General features: G+C 40.8%; 1 protein-coding gene across 2 annotated transcripts in view; it reads left to right on the forward strand.

Moving 5' to 3' along the window:
* LOC146618924 (uncharacterized) overlaps window positions 1–19,795 on the forward strand; it is a 56,851-nt gene that overhangs the window by 28,772 nt on the left and 8,284 nt on the right. For both annotated transcript variants that reach the window (XM_085371692.1, XM_085371691.1), the window contains exons 3-9: window positions 6,660–6,723; window positions 11,073–11,321; window positions 12,669–12,729; window positions 13,746–13,876; window positions 15,162–15,281; window positions 15,651–15,764; window positions 19,272–19,385. In XM_085371692.1, the coding sequence (XP_085227818.1) occupies window positions 6,660–6,723; window positions 11,073–11,321; window positions 12,669–12,729; window positions 13,746–13,876; window positions 15,162–15,281; window positions 15,651–15,764; window positions 19,272–19,385 (853 nt within the window). The remainder of the gene's footprint in view (window positions 1–6,659; window positions 6,724–11,072; window positions 11,322–12,668; window positions 12,730–13,745; window positions 13,877–15,161; window positions 15,282–15,650; window positions 15,765–19,271; window positions 19,386–19,795) is intronic.

The raw sequence follows: 19,795 nt of genomic DNA on the forward strand, positions 1-19,795 counted from the left end.
TGCTAAACTCCAACAGCATGAGTAATGATGGGAAGCCAATACACTGTTAGCTAAAGCTAAAAGTTAGAATGCTTTAGATATGATATCAAGTCAAAACTCTTTTGAGTCAGATATATATATTTGAGGTAATCTTGCCTTTAGGACTTTCTGCCCTGCTTTTTTTTGCTAATTACCTAGCTTTTAGCTCCTTTCTATAAAATAATCGTTTACATACTCACCTTATAAGCTGAAGATCACCAGTTTGATTTCAGGAGGAGACATAAAGAGCCAAAATCCTATATAGTAATATTTAGTTTTTGTAAAGTTAAATTAAGTTTAGGAGTTGACAAGGACAAGGACTAATGAGAAGGACTCTTATAAAAAACAGGATGACATAGGGAAGGCAAGACTAATAAATTAAACTACAAGTAATCTAATAAAATTAATTTTAAGTACTAACAGAAGCTAGAATAATAAAATAATATATATATATTTAAAAAAAACCTCAAATTAAATATGGACATACAGATATCAAGGTGAAGCTAAATAAAATCAGAAAACTATAATCAGTAACCTAACTGAGTCACGGGTACAAAAAAACGACCCAACATCAAAATAATTTATAGAAACAAGGAAAACCAAAGAACTCCCATAACAAACCCAAAAACCATTACAGTCAGGCATGTTTCACAAACAGAGACATCAGCATATTTTATTTAAGACTATTACTATTAGAAAAACACAAAGGAGTTAAGCACATGATCCAGGCTGACAGAAGCACAGCTGCTACATACAAAAAGAAGTATGTGAATGTGTGTGAGAGAGAGAGTGAGCGAGGAAAAGTGCAGCACAAATTCAAACTGGCAAGTGTGATGACGTACATGCAAATTTCAGATCAACAATAGCAACAGGTCAGTAAGTTCAAGGCTCGTGTGCTCTGTTTTAGGATTGCTGCAAAAAAACTTTAAATCATTTTACAGGTAAAATCAGTCATTTTTTGAGGGTTTTTTAAAATGGAAAAAACTATTTTGTACTAATAAATATATGTGGCTTAATATATCATTACATCTTCCAACTAACTGATGTATTATCATAATAACCTTAACGCTAAACAATATCCATCTAATGTTAGGATTTCATACTTTCTATCTGATAAGCAGTTTGACAATGCTAGATCCACTTCAAATAAAGTTTTACTAATGCCTCTTTATAGCAGCTAACAGAGGCTAACAGTAGCTAGTGGTGGCAAAATCAGTGGTTAACAGAGGCTAACAACATATAATAGTGGCAAAACAGCAAAGAGAGGCTAACAGAGACTAACAGAGACTAACAGCAGCTACAAAGAAGCTAATAGTGACAAAAACTGTCGCTAACAGAAGTTAACAGCAGTAAAAACAGCCCCTAACAGAGGCTAACAGAGAATCAAACAGGAGTGCTCAACAACTCACTTCAGTATCCCTGTCATTGGACAGAAATTAGCATCACTGACTTGTACTGGAATTCTTTCACATAGTTTTTCAGCCTTCTCCAGAGTAAAGACATGGATATTTATAGATAAGGTTAACAGCGGAGTGACAGTCTACACTCTCCAATGAATGATGGCCAAAGTTATTTGTCCTACAGTGACCACCATAGCTAGGATTACGCTCTCTATTTGGGAAGGTTAAAATCTAGTACTGTGATTTTACCGCCTGTAATTTTAAAATTGTTAAGCTCTCTTACTGTTGTGAGAGCAGATGACTCATTCAGGAATGGTGTCATTATTTTCCAAATGCCTAATTTCATGTGTTTTGAGTCATTCCTATCAACTGTCCACATCTCAAAAGCCTGAGAATCTCTGATTTTTCTGAGAAAATTCCAGGGTGATGATATAAATGGTAAATGGCCTGTATTTGTATAGCGCTTTGCTAGTCCCTAAGGACCTTCCGATTACAAGGCAAACTCCCAACTCTTGAGCCACGATCGCCCCATATACATCTTAACAGGAAAACTGTGAAATTTTAGCACTCTACTGTTATTAGTTTGTTTATAAAAAACTATGCTCTTGTGGTAAAGTCAGGTGCCTTTTCAAGCTTTTCTTAAACAGAATTTTCTCTAGAGTCATTTTCAAATAGATATGTCTATATCAATCTATATCTATAATTTCTTCAGGTATATCATTCACAGGCCAAATACCTGCTGCCTTGATTTCAGGCATATGGAATTTCAAGAGTGTAGCTGAAGTTCAGCATCAAATAATGTGAGCATGAATTAGCTTGAAACAAAAGTAGAGGGTTAAAGCTTGTATCACAGATTTCCATATATGAGGTGTACATTATACTGCAACACTACAGTATAGTGTCACATCAGATGACTGGTCTTAAAGACAGTGTGTGTGTGTGTGTGTGTGTTTATATAAGTTTATTGTGATATTCCAAAGAAATCACACCATCATGAGCAAAACATTTTTTAATAGCAAACAAATAATGGTAGAGCTAAAATCTGGCAGTTTTTCTGTTAAGACATGCATCATCACCCTGGAATTTTCTCAGGGAAATCAGAAATGGTCGCGCTAGCTTGTGCGATGTAGGCAAGACAAGACTCACTAAGAAGTGAATCACCTCCATAACACTGAAAAAAAAGCTGTTTGCTTGGTTCCTTATCTTGCTTCTTTATCTTGTTAACCTGATATGCTTATATGCATTTTATCATCATCATAAATATGCAGCTTTTCCTGAAGACTCCAGGAGGTTGATTTGAAAAGTCACTTGTAGGTCCTAACATGAGGCTTCTTTGTTTAGCTGTGGGTTTCTTTGGTGTTGTTGTCGTTGTTTGTGGATTTTCTTTGCTTGATTGATTTCGCCTGTGTTACATCATAAACATGTTATATCATATATAAATCATATAAATCATGGTAATGTTGGTCTCAGGACAACAGACACTTTGAAATGGAACATGTTTTTCTTTTCCTGTTTCTAAACACACACACACACACATCTTGTCCATTTGCCAGTTCCTGCTATCATCACTTTGGTCATAATCACCACAGGCCGCACAAACATTATATTAAAAGGTTGTTTGTGTAGGGATAAAATAAAAATATCACTTTTGTTTGTGTTGTTTGTGTTTTTGGTTTTTTTTTTGTTGGGGTAGGAGGTTACTTTTCTCGATCCTGGCCCCTAACAGCTTTAGTCTTTGCGACATCTTCACCAAGTTTCTGTGGCGTGACTGTGCATGTTTTGGAAAGACAGTTAGGAAGTTTATATTGCTGTGATAATATGAATCCCTACGGACACAATTGTTTTAGCTGTTGTGACTTTAACTTGGCAACCATGGTTAGTTTGACCCTTGCTGGCTGCCATAAAGAACAACAGACCTCAGTGCAGATACACCCTTCCTTTATCAGAGCCTGGATTATAAGTTTGGATGCATGCAATTGTGGGAGGTGAGGGTGTGTGCTTTGCAGGCAAGTGAATAAGTTTTTGTCATAGCGTTGGAGCGAGAGTGTTGGCAAAAAAAAGTGCATGGAAGGAAGGGTGAGGGAGGAGGGAGGGTGATTGTAAAGATGATAAGGCTGAGGGGGTGTGTGAAAACGCTACCAGTGCATTTTATAGGAGTGGACAGTTCATCACAGTTGTCTTCCTAGTCTCAAAGCTCCACCTCCAGCATCATTTTTTTTTATCAAACTGCTGCTGCAAAGATGTGTCAACCTTATCTTCTGGGCAGTGCTGAAGAGCAACCAAGTGCATTTGCTTAGTTTCACTTGAATATTAAGTTTTGAGGTAGTTCATTAGCTTCATGCTGCCATAATTGATCTTTATGTAGGCTATAATTTGTTTTTGTTTTTAAATAAAATAAATAAATAAATAAATAAATAAATAAATAAAAATAATTACTATAACCTGCAAAGGGTGACCAAGAGATTGTGTGAAAATTACCCACAACAGTTCAAAACCAAAACAAAAGTATTCACCACTTTGAAAAAATGAAAATAGTGTTTCTATACAAAGACTGAAGCACAAATTCCTTGGACAGGCTGCACCACATAGGAAGCCACATTAATTTTTTGTTGTTGTTGTTGTTGTTGTTTCAAATAAGTTCAAGAAGATGTACCTGTTTGTAAACATTATTGTGCTGTAAAGTTGGACTTTTTAACATCAGAGTCAATGGGGACTGATGCACTTTTGGCACCTGCCTCCAGTGGCCAATAACGGAACTGCAGTTTTTGGCACTTCCTGGCTGGCTTCATTTTTCAGTCCTGTAGGTTGCTGCTTTGATAGTAGTTTGTTCCACACAGAGTGTGACCACAAAAACACGCATGCCCATAAAGTGCAAACAATACTTGTTACCATATACAGAAAATGCGTCTATTTTAAATCCCAAAGAGATTCCATCCAAGCTGTAGTACCCAGAGTGTGCCTGTGCAGGTGGGAGAGGACATACAAACTCCACACAGAGAGGCTTCAGATAGATTGAGGATTTGAACCCAGGACCTTCTTACTGTTATGTAGTGGTGCTAACCACTGTGATAGACTTGACTACACTATTTAAACAGGGAAAGAAAACATGACTTTGTTTTTTCCTTTTATTCAAACTGAATGAGATAAAGGAAGCATTTTCATCGGTTTCAGCTCTTCTGTTTTAGCCATCATAGCAGAATAAACCCGTCTCACCTTTACAGCTACAGCAAGAAAGGCAAAAGCCCCCTTATAGGTGATTAACACAACTGGCCCAGAAAGGACTGACATAAAGCACGGTCCTCTGAACAGACATATAACAAACAATAACCAGATGTATTTAATGAATGCCTTTTCCCTGTGCAGCTGTGAGTTATAAGATAGCTCCCTGAACTGGCACTCTGTCACTGAAACCCCGTAATATAAATGAATTTAAATGATTGTTGCTGGAGCCTTGGCTCTTACACATTGCTGGCTCGGTATAAACACTCCAATAATGTCATATAAAAACACATAATAACATAATAAGAGAAATTTCGCTGTGGAATGGATACTTTTATTGTTAATATTTTAAGCACCATTTGCTGATAAAACTGTGTGTGTGTGTGTGTGTGTGTGTGTGTGTGTGTGCAGGATATCTAGTTGTGGAAAAAGTACACAACTGTAACGGTATTTCACTTAAACTGAGGATGTGATTCATTCTTCCAGCACGGATCTTGTATGGAATTAATTTCATAAAAAGTCGTCTCAAGATCCAACAGTGTAGCTGTGAGCTGTAATTCATGAATACCAAACATTGCTTCAGGTGAGAGTTTTAAGCCAAAGCCTAATGAGTCCTGCTGGTCCATCTGTGGGTTACCCACTATCTCCCAGGCTTAATGAACTGCCCGTGAGCCCTCTGCAGCCCAGCACATCTCATTAGCGCCACGACATCCAAGTATAGTGTGTGGGAGTTCACCCACTTACTCAACTACCATTTCTTATCATATCACATCAGTTCTTTTGTCTTCTCCTTTAATCATCTCTCTTGTATCATCATCCGTTTGGTTTCACCTCCCTCTGACCTTTCTTCCATCTTCCTCCGGGCGTATATCTGAATCAGAGAAACTCCAGGACGCCTACAAATTATAATTATTCTACCACAGTGGCGTTTTTCCCCTGCTGTACCTTTCTGTGCCCTTTTCTTTACATATCCCCCAAGTAATTATCCTCCCTTCCCCTTTTCTCTGTCCTTTTCTCTATCTGTACCATCATTTGGTTCACCTTTTCCTCCCCTCTCAAACACACTGGATGCTCTTCCTCTTGAAACAAATTCCTGACTCAGTGCTTTCCGCTGCACAATTTTCGCTCCCCTAACATTTTGCGCCTTCATTGCAACCCTTCATCTTCTCCTCTGCTCTTCAAATGTGCCTCTATCTGCCTCGGATGTTTTTGGGCCGACCTACCGCACTTAACCTCTCCCTCACTCGGTCACCTCCGGTGCCCATCACCTGCTTCCCATCCATTTGTCCTGCAGCACCTCACTTCCCACTCCCCACCCGGGCAGTGCTGTCCCTCAGCAAAGACGTGACCACACATTCATGTAACCCTTTAGAAGAACCTTACCCACAATGCACATGGTGGAGCGATTTGCATGACAGGCAGTGGTGCATTTCGCAGAGGGAGGGATCGGCCGGTGAATGTACAGAGATAGAGAAACCCATAAAGGGAGCGAGAAGAACTGTAATGTTGGTTTGAATTATTCATAGCTGGTCTATAGGACGAATAAATGCATCAGGAAAGGGGAAGACACAAGGAAGAGCACCTGTTATCTATCCAGAGTGTGTATCTCTGTAAGCCCAAAGTCATGTATGCTCAAGTCCTCTGCTACTGCACTATGAGATAAGAGTATATAGGCTTGTTTTTGTAATGAGCGAGTTTGTGCCTGAGGTTGCCAATAATCCTTTCCATTTTTCAGCATTCATAGCCTACTCAGCAAACCCATGTTTACACCGATGCATTTGTTTCTAGGACTGTTTAATCGTGAAAGCTAAATCCTGATAAAGACCAAAATGACACAAATTTCTTGGATTAAATTTGAAATTGAAAATTGTGAGCTAAAACATGTTCGAAAGTCTGAGAAAAGAGCCTGGAAGGAAGGAGAGAACAATTTCTTTGTGTAATTTAATTTTTTTTTTTTTTTTTTAAAAACCCTCTGCATGTCATCACACTGACTGTGTTGTTTCTGTGTTTTTTTTCCCACAGAAGTCGTTCTCACTGGTGTTGGAGGCTCTGGATTATGACAATGACACATCGAGTTCAGTCGAAGGTGTGTTTGCACATACTTGCGTTCCTTTTTATTCATGTGTAGTCAGGAATGTAAATAAAAGGGGGGCTGAATTAAATAACAATAAACAGAAGGAAAGTTGTGAGGGTGTTATTATTCCCCTCATCCTCACACATGTCATGTTTTGAGGTTTGAAGCTAGAGAGCCTTTGTAAGATATACCGTCATCGCTTAAAACACCATTAAAGTGTTGAAGGTAAGTGACACGTTTAAAAAATGGAGCCGTCTTTACTGCATTTCCAGCTTTATCTTATCAAGAAAAGAGTTACTTGTGAGTTTAAATATTAACAATCAACAGTTTTATAGAGGAAAACAACACGGGTGCTTGTTTATGAGCGTTTGCTGTCTGACATGATGAAACAATGTGAAAATATCCTTTGTGTCTTAATGTCTGTGATCTAACGAGTTTAGTGGGCCTTTTATCCAGACCCTTTAATTTACACACACAAGCACAGCCAGACAGATGTTTCTGTGCCTTCCTCATTCCTGTCATGCCACAATCCTTCCTTTGAGGGACCACTGCACTGCGGTCTCTCAACCTCGGTGCTACCCAGAACATGGCTGATAGGATGAGAAACTTTTCACCTCACATTTCTCTTTCGCCTTCCGTCTCTCCTTCGCTCTGCCCTCCAGCGACGCTCTTACATCTTGTTTGCATTATCTTCCGTTTCCACCTGAGCTCCTGACAGCCCTTACATTGGGCCTAAAGCTGTTCACTAGGCTGACAGCTTAGCTCAGCCCAAACAGAGGCGTTCGGTAGCAGTCTGAATGGACTTAGCGGGCCGTGCTGCAAATCAGAAAGGATTACCGAGCATAACTGTACCTTCTGAAACGGTTCTTGGAAATACCAAGAAAATGTGATGTGCTATGAGCACAGACGGTGTGACCTTCACAGAGTTTTCTTCAAATAAAATGTAGCTTAAGTGTTAATGTGCAGGGGCGTACCTTGATCTGTTAAAGGATAATTCCCGTTGGTTACAACTTTGGTCTTTGGCCTTTATGTTTTTGTTGAGTATACTGACAAGTAACCGTTTAGATAAGGAAACACGATGGTATCACAGCAATGAAATGAGATCAGTCAGACTATAAAACTTCATACATGCCTGCAGTAGTTCACAGTAAGTAGGTAATATGCAGCAGGTTTTGGCACCTTTATTTGGTTTTATTTAGTTTCTTTCAGTCGTTTTACATATTCTCTATCCCGTTTTATGTTTATTTTGAAGGACACAGTCTTTTATTTAACTTTATTGCACGACACAGACATATAGACCTGATGGAAACACCTGTCACTACAACAGTGAAAATCGAATAAACAGCAAACTGCAGCCTCCTGAGCAATCATCAAGATGAGTAAACGCGCTCTGTAATAACCAATAATTTAATGGAGGCTGGAAATTTTGCAACACCAGGCTGCATCAGCTTTAACTCATAAGTCAGTGACTGAATGTTTACACAAAGTACGATTTCACAACAACATACAGGATAATATACTCAGAAAATAAACATGTCATTAAGTACATAAAGAAAAAATGAAAAGGCCTGCGTTGATCTTTTGGGCCTTGCAGTTCTTGTAACATCTAATTTCTGCAGTGCTGCCATTTCCCCAGATTTCAAAGGGTTTTCTAGTCAACAAAAAATGTATTATTTAATTCTTGAACTAAATTTTCCTGCTCAGAAGTTTTGCAAAAGTGCCTTTGTTACTGCGTTACTACCACCAGGGCAATAGCACAGAGAAAACAGTTTCTCACATGCTGTTGGATGTTTTGTGTACGCACCAAACATCAACCTCCGGGGCTTTAAATAAAGCTACAGCCTTCATAACACAGTTACAGTGCAGTTTGTTTATAACTCACTAATTAAGGCTTAAAGTTAGGAGCAGGTCTGCTTTAACTGACAGATGGACGCTGACACAGGCTGCTGCTTTTCCCAATTTGCGTTAATTAGTCACTGAACTAGATTTCTTAATCGTGTTTGTGCCTTTAATGAAATAATCTGAGGAAATAACTTGTATAAATCTGCGCTTCACTTTTGGAGAGTCAAATTCCATCCATCCATACATTCGTGCATTTTCTGCCACTGTCTGCCACAAAAAAACCAACATGGCTGTTGTCAAAATCCTAAATTTGAAGCTTTAAAACAGGGCTTCTGTACCAAATGCTTATAGTAACTACGTTCATCTCTTCCCCCTCACAGAACAAAAACCCCACAGGGACATTTGTAACTTTCTCAGCGAAATGTTTCAGTAAATATGAATCATCTTAAAATGTTTTTTTTCCCATGTTCTCCTTCTGCTCCCGTATTCATTGGGTGATTTTGACAGCATACTTGCTGCTGTGCTCCCCCGTGTTTCAGCTGTACTGATGTTACACCCACAGCCACAAAACTGCGAAAGCGGAATTCAATATTAGAAGCATTATAATCTCGACCAGCTTGTCACCAAAGTTCAAGACACATGTTTAGACTTAGTCCCCCATCCATGTGAGAATAGTTTCACTGGGAGTTTATACTAGAATGAAAACTGAAAATAAACATAGAAATGTCATGAGAACCCATGCACATCAAATAAAAAAAAACCTTCAGCTGATCTATTGGCTTCCACAAGGCTATTGATTCAAAATGAAGTCACAGGGAGGTGTTTTCTCTCCTGCAGTGTTTTCTCACCATTGTCAAGGGCAAGCACTTCACAGCTAATACAAGACAGTAGGGGGACAATCTCCAGAGACAAGAAAACGAGCTTTTTTTTTAAACTCCCTGCAGATACAATCTCTGTTTCTCTGCTGCTTATGTTTCTATAAAGTGTGATTTCAGGAAGAGCTCAGGGCTTCTTGTTTCAGCTGTTCTGCCATCAATCTTTCTGTCTCTTGCTCTCTCTCTTTTTTTAGGATGCCCATTAGCACCAGCCAGAGAGGCTATTCTTCCTGGGGTCCTCCACACCCCTCACATATTATTGTACCATCTTCTCTAATCACGTTACTGCGAAAATTGGGCTCTGTTACACACCTTCCCTGCTGTGCTGAATGATAATTCGCTTACTTCTATTTCTTTTCTGGAAGAGAAATGGTGATGATGAAATTAACCCCCGGCCATGCCAGAGTCATAAAATAATGAAAAACCCACAATGCACTGCAGTAGCATAATGAGTGTTTGTGAAACGGGGCCCTCGAGTTTGACTACAGGCGACGGCAGAGGAATCGAGCAGCGGCCGAGCTAACAGTCCGCTCAACGTCCGCTCTGTTCCCATCCCATTTTTTATGCTAAAACACAGACACAGACACACACACACACACACCAACCACTGTGTATCCCTGTTTTCATTCCTTTGGGTCAAACCGCAGTGATCTCATCTCTCCATCAGGCAGTTTGTTATGTGTGTGTCCTAATAGCTGCTTCCCTTCCTCTTTGACTCTGTTTGCCTCTGGCAGAATCTCTCTCTCACACACACACATGCACACACTCGCACATTCTGTACACTCAGTCTCTCTTCACTGCTGACATACTTCCAATGAGGCTTCCTGTTCTGTCCTCCTATCATGCAATCTTTGCCTGTATCCTCACTAGCATCTCATAGATACACACATGGCATATACACTGAAACAACACACAGACACACTCACACCTATTCTGAGTACTGTGTGTCTGTTAACACCCTGTCAGAGAGCAATGAAAGTGACTTGGGGATACCAGTGCCTCTGGGAAATCCCCTCCGGGGTCAGGAGCAGCAGCCACTGCCCCGCTGTTGCCCTGGGGCTTGTCTGGTCCTCTCTCTGCATCTCCCCCTCCTCTCCAATAGCTAATCAAATGTTAAAGAGCTGCCTCATAGGGATGATCCCTTGGATATTTGTGGTGTCTCACAGCTCTGCAGAGCATTTTAGAGCCTCATTGTTTTTATCAATCCCACAAATTCCAACATCCAGTGGTTTTCTTTTGTTGTTGTTTTTTTTTTGTTTTTTTGGTGAAATAGCTCTCATAAATCACCTGTACACAACCTGCTCGGCACAAAATGGCAAGCACTAAAGTTAGTGATGCACTGGTGGGTAACTTGTCACATTAAACAGCTAAAAAAACAGATATTTTTCTTAGTGGGTGATGGAAAAAGAGCCAGACTCCATATGATGGTAATGTTGCTCCATAACTGCTCGATGTGTTAACAGGCGACTATTTGATTGAACTCGTGCCATATCAGCTTTGATGCTAATAATGTTAAGGAGTGTTTAGATTTATCTGCTGAATGTGGACACAGTTCCTCCTTCCCCAGATGTTTGGCACCCTTTGATTTCCCAGTGTCAGAACAGCAAACAAAAGAAAGTATTTCTTCCTTCCTTCCTCCCTCAGGTCAGTTGATCGAGCGAATCCTGCTCTCCTCCATGCTGAACCCCGGTGAACAGTGGCAGACTTACCGTTACCACGGACGCTCTTTCAGCCTGGAGTACCGACTTCGTTTCCGCTGTCACTCCAACTACTACGGACCCTTCTGCAACAAGTTCTGCCGAGCCCGCAATGACTTCGTCGGCCACTTCAACTGCGACCAAAGCGGCTCCAAGGTCTGCATGGAGGGCTGGACGGGGCCAGAGTGCAAAATAGGTAAGAAAAGGAACACAAAGGAGTCCACTGGTGTTTCCTCAAAGTTGTGCATTTGTTTGTGTGTGTATGTGTTTTTAAAAATCCAGTATTTGTCACTACCTCATTCAAATATTAACACATAATCATTTTCTTCCTTCAATCCTCAACAAGACAATGTTTTTGCCAAAAATGCTCCCTTAAATACTAAGTAGGTATTACTGTTACCATCAACAATGGTAACAATTAAGTTATCCAGTAACAGGGGTACAGCATTAGAAAAATAAACCCAGGCTTAATGTTTGCTGCGATGGATTACACTACTAAAGCCTGTACTGGTGGGAAAAAAAACCCTTCAGATTCCTCAACACACAAACATATTTTGTAAACTGCCCAGATCAAAGAAGTCAACTAAAAATATTGGAGTCTGTCTCACACACACCCTGTGCAGGTTTGCCAGTTAATCACAGGGTCACAAAGACCCTTACTTCCACTTCAGAATCACTAATAATCTAACACACGTATCTTTGGAGTCTAGCAGGACTTATAAAAAGAAAAAAAATCCCACACAGATACAGGTTAGCTCATGCAATCTTGACACAGAAAAGTCCCACCCAGCCAGGAGATACAAACACAGAGCCTTCTTGACCTAACCTGAAGTTAATCAAATTTTTCTTGAGATCGTCTTTGTTTTCCTGTCTAACTTTAGTCTTTGAAACTATTTAAAACTATTATTGTGATTAAGGTTTTGTGGATATGTCATCTAAATATTCACACACAGCTTTAATAGCAATCTACAAGGTGAGAACAGGCCTCATTAATAAGGAATAACCGCACACGTGCTTGTCTTAGTGTTAAAAAGACTTCAGGCCATTACACGGTTGCTCTCTGAAACAGTCCATCAGCAAAGACACGCTGGCTACCTTCTGTGGTGAGGGTGTGGAGGATTATTTTGTGTGACTCATCAACTGAGCGCCCTCACTCTGTGACCTCGGAGCGCTGCCATCATGTTGCAGCGGTTGAACTGAGTGAATGGAGGAAGCCAGAGTGGAAACCATGGGAACCCTGAAGGACACAGAGCTAGTTTAAGGACATCCTGCAACCCTGCCCATCTCACCCCTTTCTCACTTCATCTGACTTCCTCCTCGACACGACACTGATTGGACTGCAGGAAGGCAGGAAGCTCGCTCTGTTACCCCCTGCAGGTTACTGTTGATAATGAAGTTCAGGGCGTTTTCAGGGTTAATTAAAGGCATTTTTGACCCTGATATGATGTGGCAGATACTCTGACGCCATACACGCGTCTACTCCATAAAAAAACATTGTGTCATGGTATGATTCCAACCGTGTTTTGTTTTTTTGGCTTTGCAGCGGTGTGCAGGCAGGGCTGTCATCAAACCCACGGCTCTTGCGATGTACCTGGAGAATGCAAGTAAGTGTATACTTGTACCGATATAGAAAATTGGAAATATGAAATATTATTTTGACTGTTACAATATAAAAATTGAGTAATGAAAACTTTAGTCAATACCAGAAGATGACAAAAAATGTGATTTTATATGAGCAGGTTAACTTTTTAAACCAAACCCTTCAGTCATTCATTCATAAATGGCCAGCCAAATTAATGGGAGTTTTTCTTTTAATATACACTAACCTTATGTTCAAAGCATTCTGGTTGGAACAAACAGCCAAGCTGTAAATACACAAACTTAGTTCCCCTGTAAGTCCAGCAGTAGTGTTGTGGGTGTAGATTTAGTGAAGCTATTACATTAGAGGGATCTATTCTCTCTACAGATAAATTAACTTCAGTTGTAAAGTGGGGCTGAATGTACACTATATCTACAAAACCTAAGGGGCCACCTACATTGCATTACACCTGCAGGAGCTGCTTGGCTATGCCATGAAGATCCTGGTGCTCAGTTTTTACACCCAGAGAAAGTCTGGAGCTCTGTTGTTGAGCCAGCTGTAGACTGACTCTACAGCTGGTGACCCCGCTCTGTAACTTTATGTGACTTTCTACTTTGTGACTGAGTCACTGTGCTCCTTAAAAGCTTCCACTTTGCAATAATACCACTTACAGTTGATCGTGGAACAACTAGGAGGGAAGAAATTTCACAACCTGACTTGTTGCAACGACTGCATCCTATTACAGTAACACACTGGAATTCAGTGAGCTCAAAGTTTAAGAGGAGTGGCTCAACACTTTAGTCCATATTGATCTGCACACCAATGAGCTCCCACGTAAGGATTTAATTTGTGCTGTGCAGCATTTTCAAGTAACAGCTTCTTCCACAGAAGTCTAATGAAGCAAATAAAATCATCATCGAAACATCCCTCCAGGATTTCTATAACTATCATAGCAACAGCAGCTTCATAATACAGATAATGAGATTCGTGGTTGTTCCAATCTGCCTCTCTGCTCATGTTTTCTTCTTCTTTTTCTTTTAGGTGTCAATATGGCTGGAAGGGTCAGCTGTGCGACCAGTGTATGACGTTCCCAGGCTGTGTGTATGGGAGCTGCACTGAACCTTGGCAGTGTGTGTGCGACGTCAACTGGGGAGGACTGCTGTGTGATAAAGGTCCGACATGTGACCCACTCCTTTTCTGTAGTAGAGAAGAAGAAAGTGTTTATGTGCGAGCGAGGGGGTTTCCACCCTTTTTTTCCAGTATCTCAGATATGCAACTGGAGTCGTTGGTGTTTAGGATACTGCGCTGGCTTGTAGACACACAGAGTGATCAATCACTAGGTAAATTTAACCACACAGCGTAGCAGGCACTATGAAATTAAAACCAAGTAAAAGTTTAGACAGAAACTCTTGGAAAAAGCGAGCCGACTAACTCTCAGCTGTCCAGCTTTACTTCTACTCAGTGACCTTTTTGCACAGTTATACAGAATTCATGATTATTCATAATTATTAATCTTATTTCTCTTATTTCTTTATGTCATGCTAAAGATACTTACTGTGTCACCTTTTTAAATTTTTGATTGTTTTCTGTATATGAACTCGTAGGTTTACAAGAGTTTGGATTCAGCAACACACTGATGGATCCTTTGTTGTCCACAAGAGCTTCCAAAGACTCATTTAACATAAAAACACAGTAGAAGACTACATCATACGTAAAGATGAAAGTGCTCTGCCGTGTATTGTATGTTGACCAATAACTCATCCTGTCTGTGTGGCTCTGAGACAAAGAGAGAGGCATTGTGTGTGCAGTCTTAGTGAGGCGTGGTTCTTCACACTTCTCTCCATGCATGATCTTCTGTATAAGATAAGATAAAAGTCCCCGAGGATTTCGAGCGTCAGTATTTTCCCACCAAACTGTAGCAAAGTTCGCCCAGCATTATCCCAGCATATGACTCCTACCTCTGTCCCAGTGTGGGAGCCTAACCAGTGCCCACGGGACAGCGTATTGTGCAGGAGAAAGGTGATAGCCTTGGGTAAGGTGAACGTGAGCAGGGCTGGGCTGGCTGCTTTTAACTAGGTGGGGTCTTAAGCTGTTTCTGCGCATTCAGAAAGGCTCTGTAAAGAGCTGCAGTGAGACAAAGAGGCCTTGGGCACCGAGGAAATGATTAAAGACAATGGAGGAACAAGCCCTGCAGCTACTGGCCTGCACAGTCAGCCCACAGAACAGACCTGGATACACCAGGTCTGTGTGTGTGTGTGTGTGTGTGTGTGTGTGTGTGTGTGTGTGTGTGTGTGTGTGTGTGTGTGTGTGTGTGTGTGTGTGTGTGTTCGCTGGATGTTTACCTGAAATAAAGTCAGACTAAGGCATCCTCATTCATTTTTCTATTCGCCCCTATGTCACTTTGTTTTTGCTGTGAGCTAAAATCTAAAAACTAAACGCAGCTTTTTGTGGGTTCAGATCTAAACTACTGTGGCACCCATCAGCCCTGTAAAAACGGCGGGACCTGTACGAACACAGAGCCCAACGAGTATCAGTGTGAGTGCCAGGAAGGCTTCAGAGGACGCAACTGTGACATCGGTGAGTCAACGTCAACAAACAGCAAAAGTGCTCTCAGTAATGTTTGTTTACACAAATGTAAGAGATGCACAGAGATGGCCAAGACTACTGAGTGGCACAAGGAGGAAATATCATAAATTGTTGGAGTTATTTAGAAAATTCCTACTTATAAGTCGTCTTTACATGCACACATGTTAACCCCAGTGTAACGTGTGACTCTACAAATTCATTCTTACTTCAACGTTTGTTTTCTAGTTTGTTTATATTATATTTGTATAAGCCATTCACATTTTTCCACAATATTGCTTGTCAAAGTTAATAACCGTTATGAGAGAAAAAAACTGCACCAGCTTTTCATTTACACTTTCCTCCACTCCTTCCTCCCTTTAGTGGAACACGCGTGCTTGTCTTCCCCGTGTATGAACGGCGCGACCTGTGTGGAAGACCAAACAGGGTTCAGCTGCATCTGTAGCGAAGGCTGGACTGGACACACCTGCACAGATGGTGATTGTCGATGCTGCTCACATTCGTGTCTTACTGAGCTGAGGGGCCGGGGCGCTGTGAGATTGTCTGTGATTGGTTATTATTGGATCAAAGCCAGCGAGTGACTCTAATCAATGCAACAGAGGAAGTTAAATTAGCCTAAACATCTTTCCCTGTGTGTGTGTGTGTGTGTGTGTGTGTGTGTGTGTGTGTGTGTGGTGTGTGTGTGTGTGTGTGTGTGTGTGTGTGTGTGTGTGTGTGTGTGTGGACGGGGGGAGAGGGAGGGGATGCAGGAATGCATTTGTATTTGTATCACTAGAACAATCAAGACCCTCTGTTGGAGCACTTATAATCAGCGATTGCATTAATATAAGCAGAGGTGGCACTGTGAATTATTACATGTTTTTTTGTTTCTTTTTTTAATGGCAGTAATTTGAAGGTATTTATTATCAGGTCTTTTACTCATGTGAGCTTTTTCCCATGTAATGTGATTACTTTAATCGCATAATTGGGAATTTGTGGAGTGACATCCGGTTCTCTTGCGATGTGCGTGAAAGTTAAAAAATAAGAAGTAGCAAAGTGTCTGCCAAGTGAATGTAAGCTGAGACTGCTGCTAAACACAAAAACAATACACAGTTGTGTTCTGGATTGGTGTGGCATTGTTGTTCTTGGCCTTATGTGGATGTCAGTTTACTGTACAGTAGTCTGATGTTTTTCCTAAAAATATGCAAAGCCAGACTGTCTTTACTTTAATCGCACAAAGACAAGAGCAGCCTTTAAGGGCGCTGTGACATGCAGTCTCCTCTAACACATGCTGAAGCATTTATTCAGACTCAGATTCTGCTGGATAAACACGACATCGGGCTTTCTCTGCTTCTCCAGGTGTCAAACACGAAGAATCGGCCTGGGAAAGACTCCAATCTGATCCACTGGATGGCTTTGGAAAATATAACGAATGGCATAAATTCTGAATTTTGTAATGTATTTTTAGATGTTTTACAGCTTTTTTCTATCGGTGAATTGCACCTCTTTTCCTTTTATCAAGATGGGACAGAAATGAAATGTTAAGTTAAACACCTTTACAGTGAGAGAAAGGGGACTTTTACTAGTCCAGCCCATTTCAGATCAAAGTGGCCTCACAATGTAAAATGAGTTTGACAACCTTGAGTTTAGAGGCACAGGTTTGGAGAAATATGAAGGATATAGTCAATTCAACTCAAAATTAGCACAGTAGCACATTTTAAACAACCACAGGTGGCCAAAATCCTATGAAAGATATACAAAACATACACTGTGTAGAATAGTTGTTAATTAAACAATTACAAATACTTAATTTAAAATTTTTTTTTTTTTTTAAATATTTTGATTTTACCTGTCTGTGGCTTGTTACAGCTGTGTGTTAGAGCTCAGTTTCATTTAAACGTAATCATTGTGACATGCAAATCAGGACAAGATGTAATTCTGCAATAGGGGTGCTGGTTTAGGTCACTCAGCTTACCCATATGTTGTAAAGCTAACACAGAGGCTCAGGTTTGCAGCTGGTCTCATTCCCAGCTTTCCCGTTATCTCGCCACTATTTTATTAACTCCATACAAAGGCTAAAAAGCACAAAAATATGAGAGCAAAAGCCATTCTGACATAAATGACAAAAGACAAATCCATTTTCAAATCTGTGCTCTGTTAGCTATAATTACAGCGGTGTGAAATGGACTTGGCAGCAAAAAAGGAGTAAGAATATAAAAAAAGATATTCATGTTCTGCATCAACCGAATGCACATAACTTCACTGCAGGGCTCCTTTCAGTGAGGCTAGTAGGATACATCTCAGGAGGGTGCCTGTTATCTATTTCGTGCTTACAGCATGTTGTCTGGAAAATAATTAGCCCAGTGAAAACCCAAACTCTGGTCTCCGGTTGTGTGGTTAGCGCAAGTTACCATGGTGAAAATAGAGGTGCCCCCCCCCCTCTGATCTCCCATAAACACAGTTTTTCTTTTTCTTTTTGTGAGTATGAAAGATGTCAAATCATTAAACGTAGCGGTTCATCCTTATATTCAGACACTGTCCCCCTTAAAAGAAAGACAGGCGGAGATATCTCCACTAACAATCACAAGTATGCATCAAGCTCAGAAATGCTGGATTGTATAGTTCCCATGATCCCAATCCTGTAATCTGGGCTTTCTCTGATGTTATCAGGGGATTTTTTTATTTTTTGGGGGGGGGGGTTTTGGGGTTATTTTTTTTGGGTTTATTTTTTCACTCATTATAGAAAGTTCCTTCACAGGCACAGAGGACCTGATGCCTCTTTGAATTGCTTAACATCATGGTTTGGTGTAATACAAGTAAACCACACTTAAATATATGTCTGTTTGTAGGTTAAATGTTTTAAAGACTGCGTTAGTTCCCGCTCACTCAGCCGCATACATTTTTTGATCTGCACGCGGCTAAAGGTCAAGCTGAGCAGAGCTGTCAGAACAGTCTGGGTTTCTTGGTCGTGTGGTCTGCAGTGTGTGTGTGTGTGTGTGTGTGGGTGGGTGGGTGGGTGTGCGTGACGGCAGGTGAGATTGGATCACACGGGTTATGGTCTTTCAGAGCTGTCTGTAAACAAGAACAGTTCCACATCCTCAGCTTTCACCTCGTGCAGGATAAACAGCGCTGTGGCATGTAAACAATTCAGCAGAAAGCATTTTTATCAAAGAGTGAGAGCAGAGGGATGAACGGGGGAATAAAAGTTTCGTTTATTTTTGCTCTTGTTGTTTGTTGCTCGCTTGATTAACAGTCAGAGAGGCGGCCTATCTCTGCAGGCTATGTGTTGTGCGGGGGGGGACTCTCCAGGGAATATACAGCAAGAAGATTGTTAGGCTTGCAAGGAATGACAACCAAAACCACAACATAGCTTTGTTTTCAGACTAGATTTATATATATAACCAATATTAATTAAAGGCTTCTTTGTTTGTTATGAATTCTCCGTCTCATTTTTGGAGATGTGCCGCTAACTTGGCAGGATTATTGTTGTTCGGGGTCAGGAAAATGGAAAATGGTTCTTCTGTAGGGTTAGGTAAATGAAAAAAGGTTATGAGAGAGACAGAGATGTACACCACAGAGATATGCATGGGAAAAGTTATGATGCCCTCTTTAAGTTATGCATGGTTAACCCCTAAGTGGGGAGCTTCTCTTTGTTTGAATGTGATGTTTTTCCTGTTTTAAATTCCTTGTCAGATGGGTAGAACCACACATGGCAGCCTCATTTTTATTTCTGTCCAACCCCCGGCTTTGCCATCCTTTCCCTTATTCAAATGCACTCCTTCCTTCCTCCTCTTTGGGAAAGATTTGAGATGATTGTATTCATCACTGTTTGCACAGAAACCAGAGCAGCAGAAAGAACAAAAACACGAAAGCATCCAAGCTTCCTCACACCAATACTACCCTTCAGATCACACATGCACAAGCTGCCTCCTTAATGTTCTCACTCACGCTCCTGTCACACAGGCCAGTAAGTTCATATATATTATTCTCTGTTTGTCTTCTCAGCGGTGAAGCAGTGTGATCGCAGCCCCTGTGGCCATGGAGCAACGTGTGAAGAAGCTCCTGGAGGTTATCGCTGCCTCTGTCCACCTGGATGGACCGGCAGGACGTGCCAGCTGGGTCAGTGGGTCATCGTATGCCTGCTCTTCTTTATCTTACTATAATACAACAAATTACTCTCTGTCTGCAAACTCCTCCCACACAATCAGGAGCTAAGCAATCAAACTTGGCACACAGGTATATCTTAGGCCCTTGAAGGTTCTTATCTATCCCGCCTACATGTTGCCTAGAAACCACATACCAATGGGCTAAAATTCCCTTTTCTTTAGCATTTATGCACCTCTATGTGTTTTTAGCTGCTGCCTTATCTGCCAAGGAGTCCTCAGAGCAGATTGATCTGCTTCTTTGATTTGACAAAGATTTTATTCATGGCAGAACCCTCCCTGTTTATCCGGGCCCACTTTGCATGTAAGGTGAATGTGTTGACCGCAACACCACAGCATCTCTGCACCTACAACACCTTAAAAAAA

The sequence above is a fragment of the Diplotaxodon limnothrissa genome, linkage group LG14 (genome assembly GCF_057381915.1).
Source record: "Diplotaxodon limnothrissa isolate DT_005_m linkage group LG14, D_limnothrissa_male_GT1.1, whole genome shotgun sequence".
NCBI lineage: Eukaryota > Metazoa > Chordata > Actinopteri > Cichliformes > Cichlidae > Diplotaxodon > Diplotaxodon limnothrissa.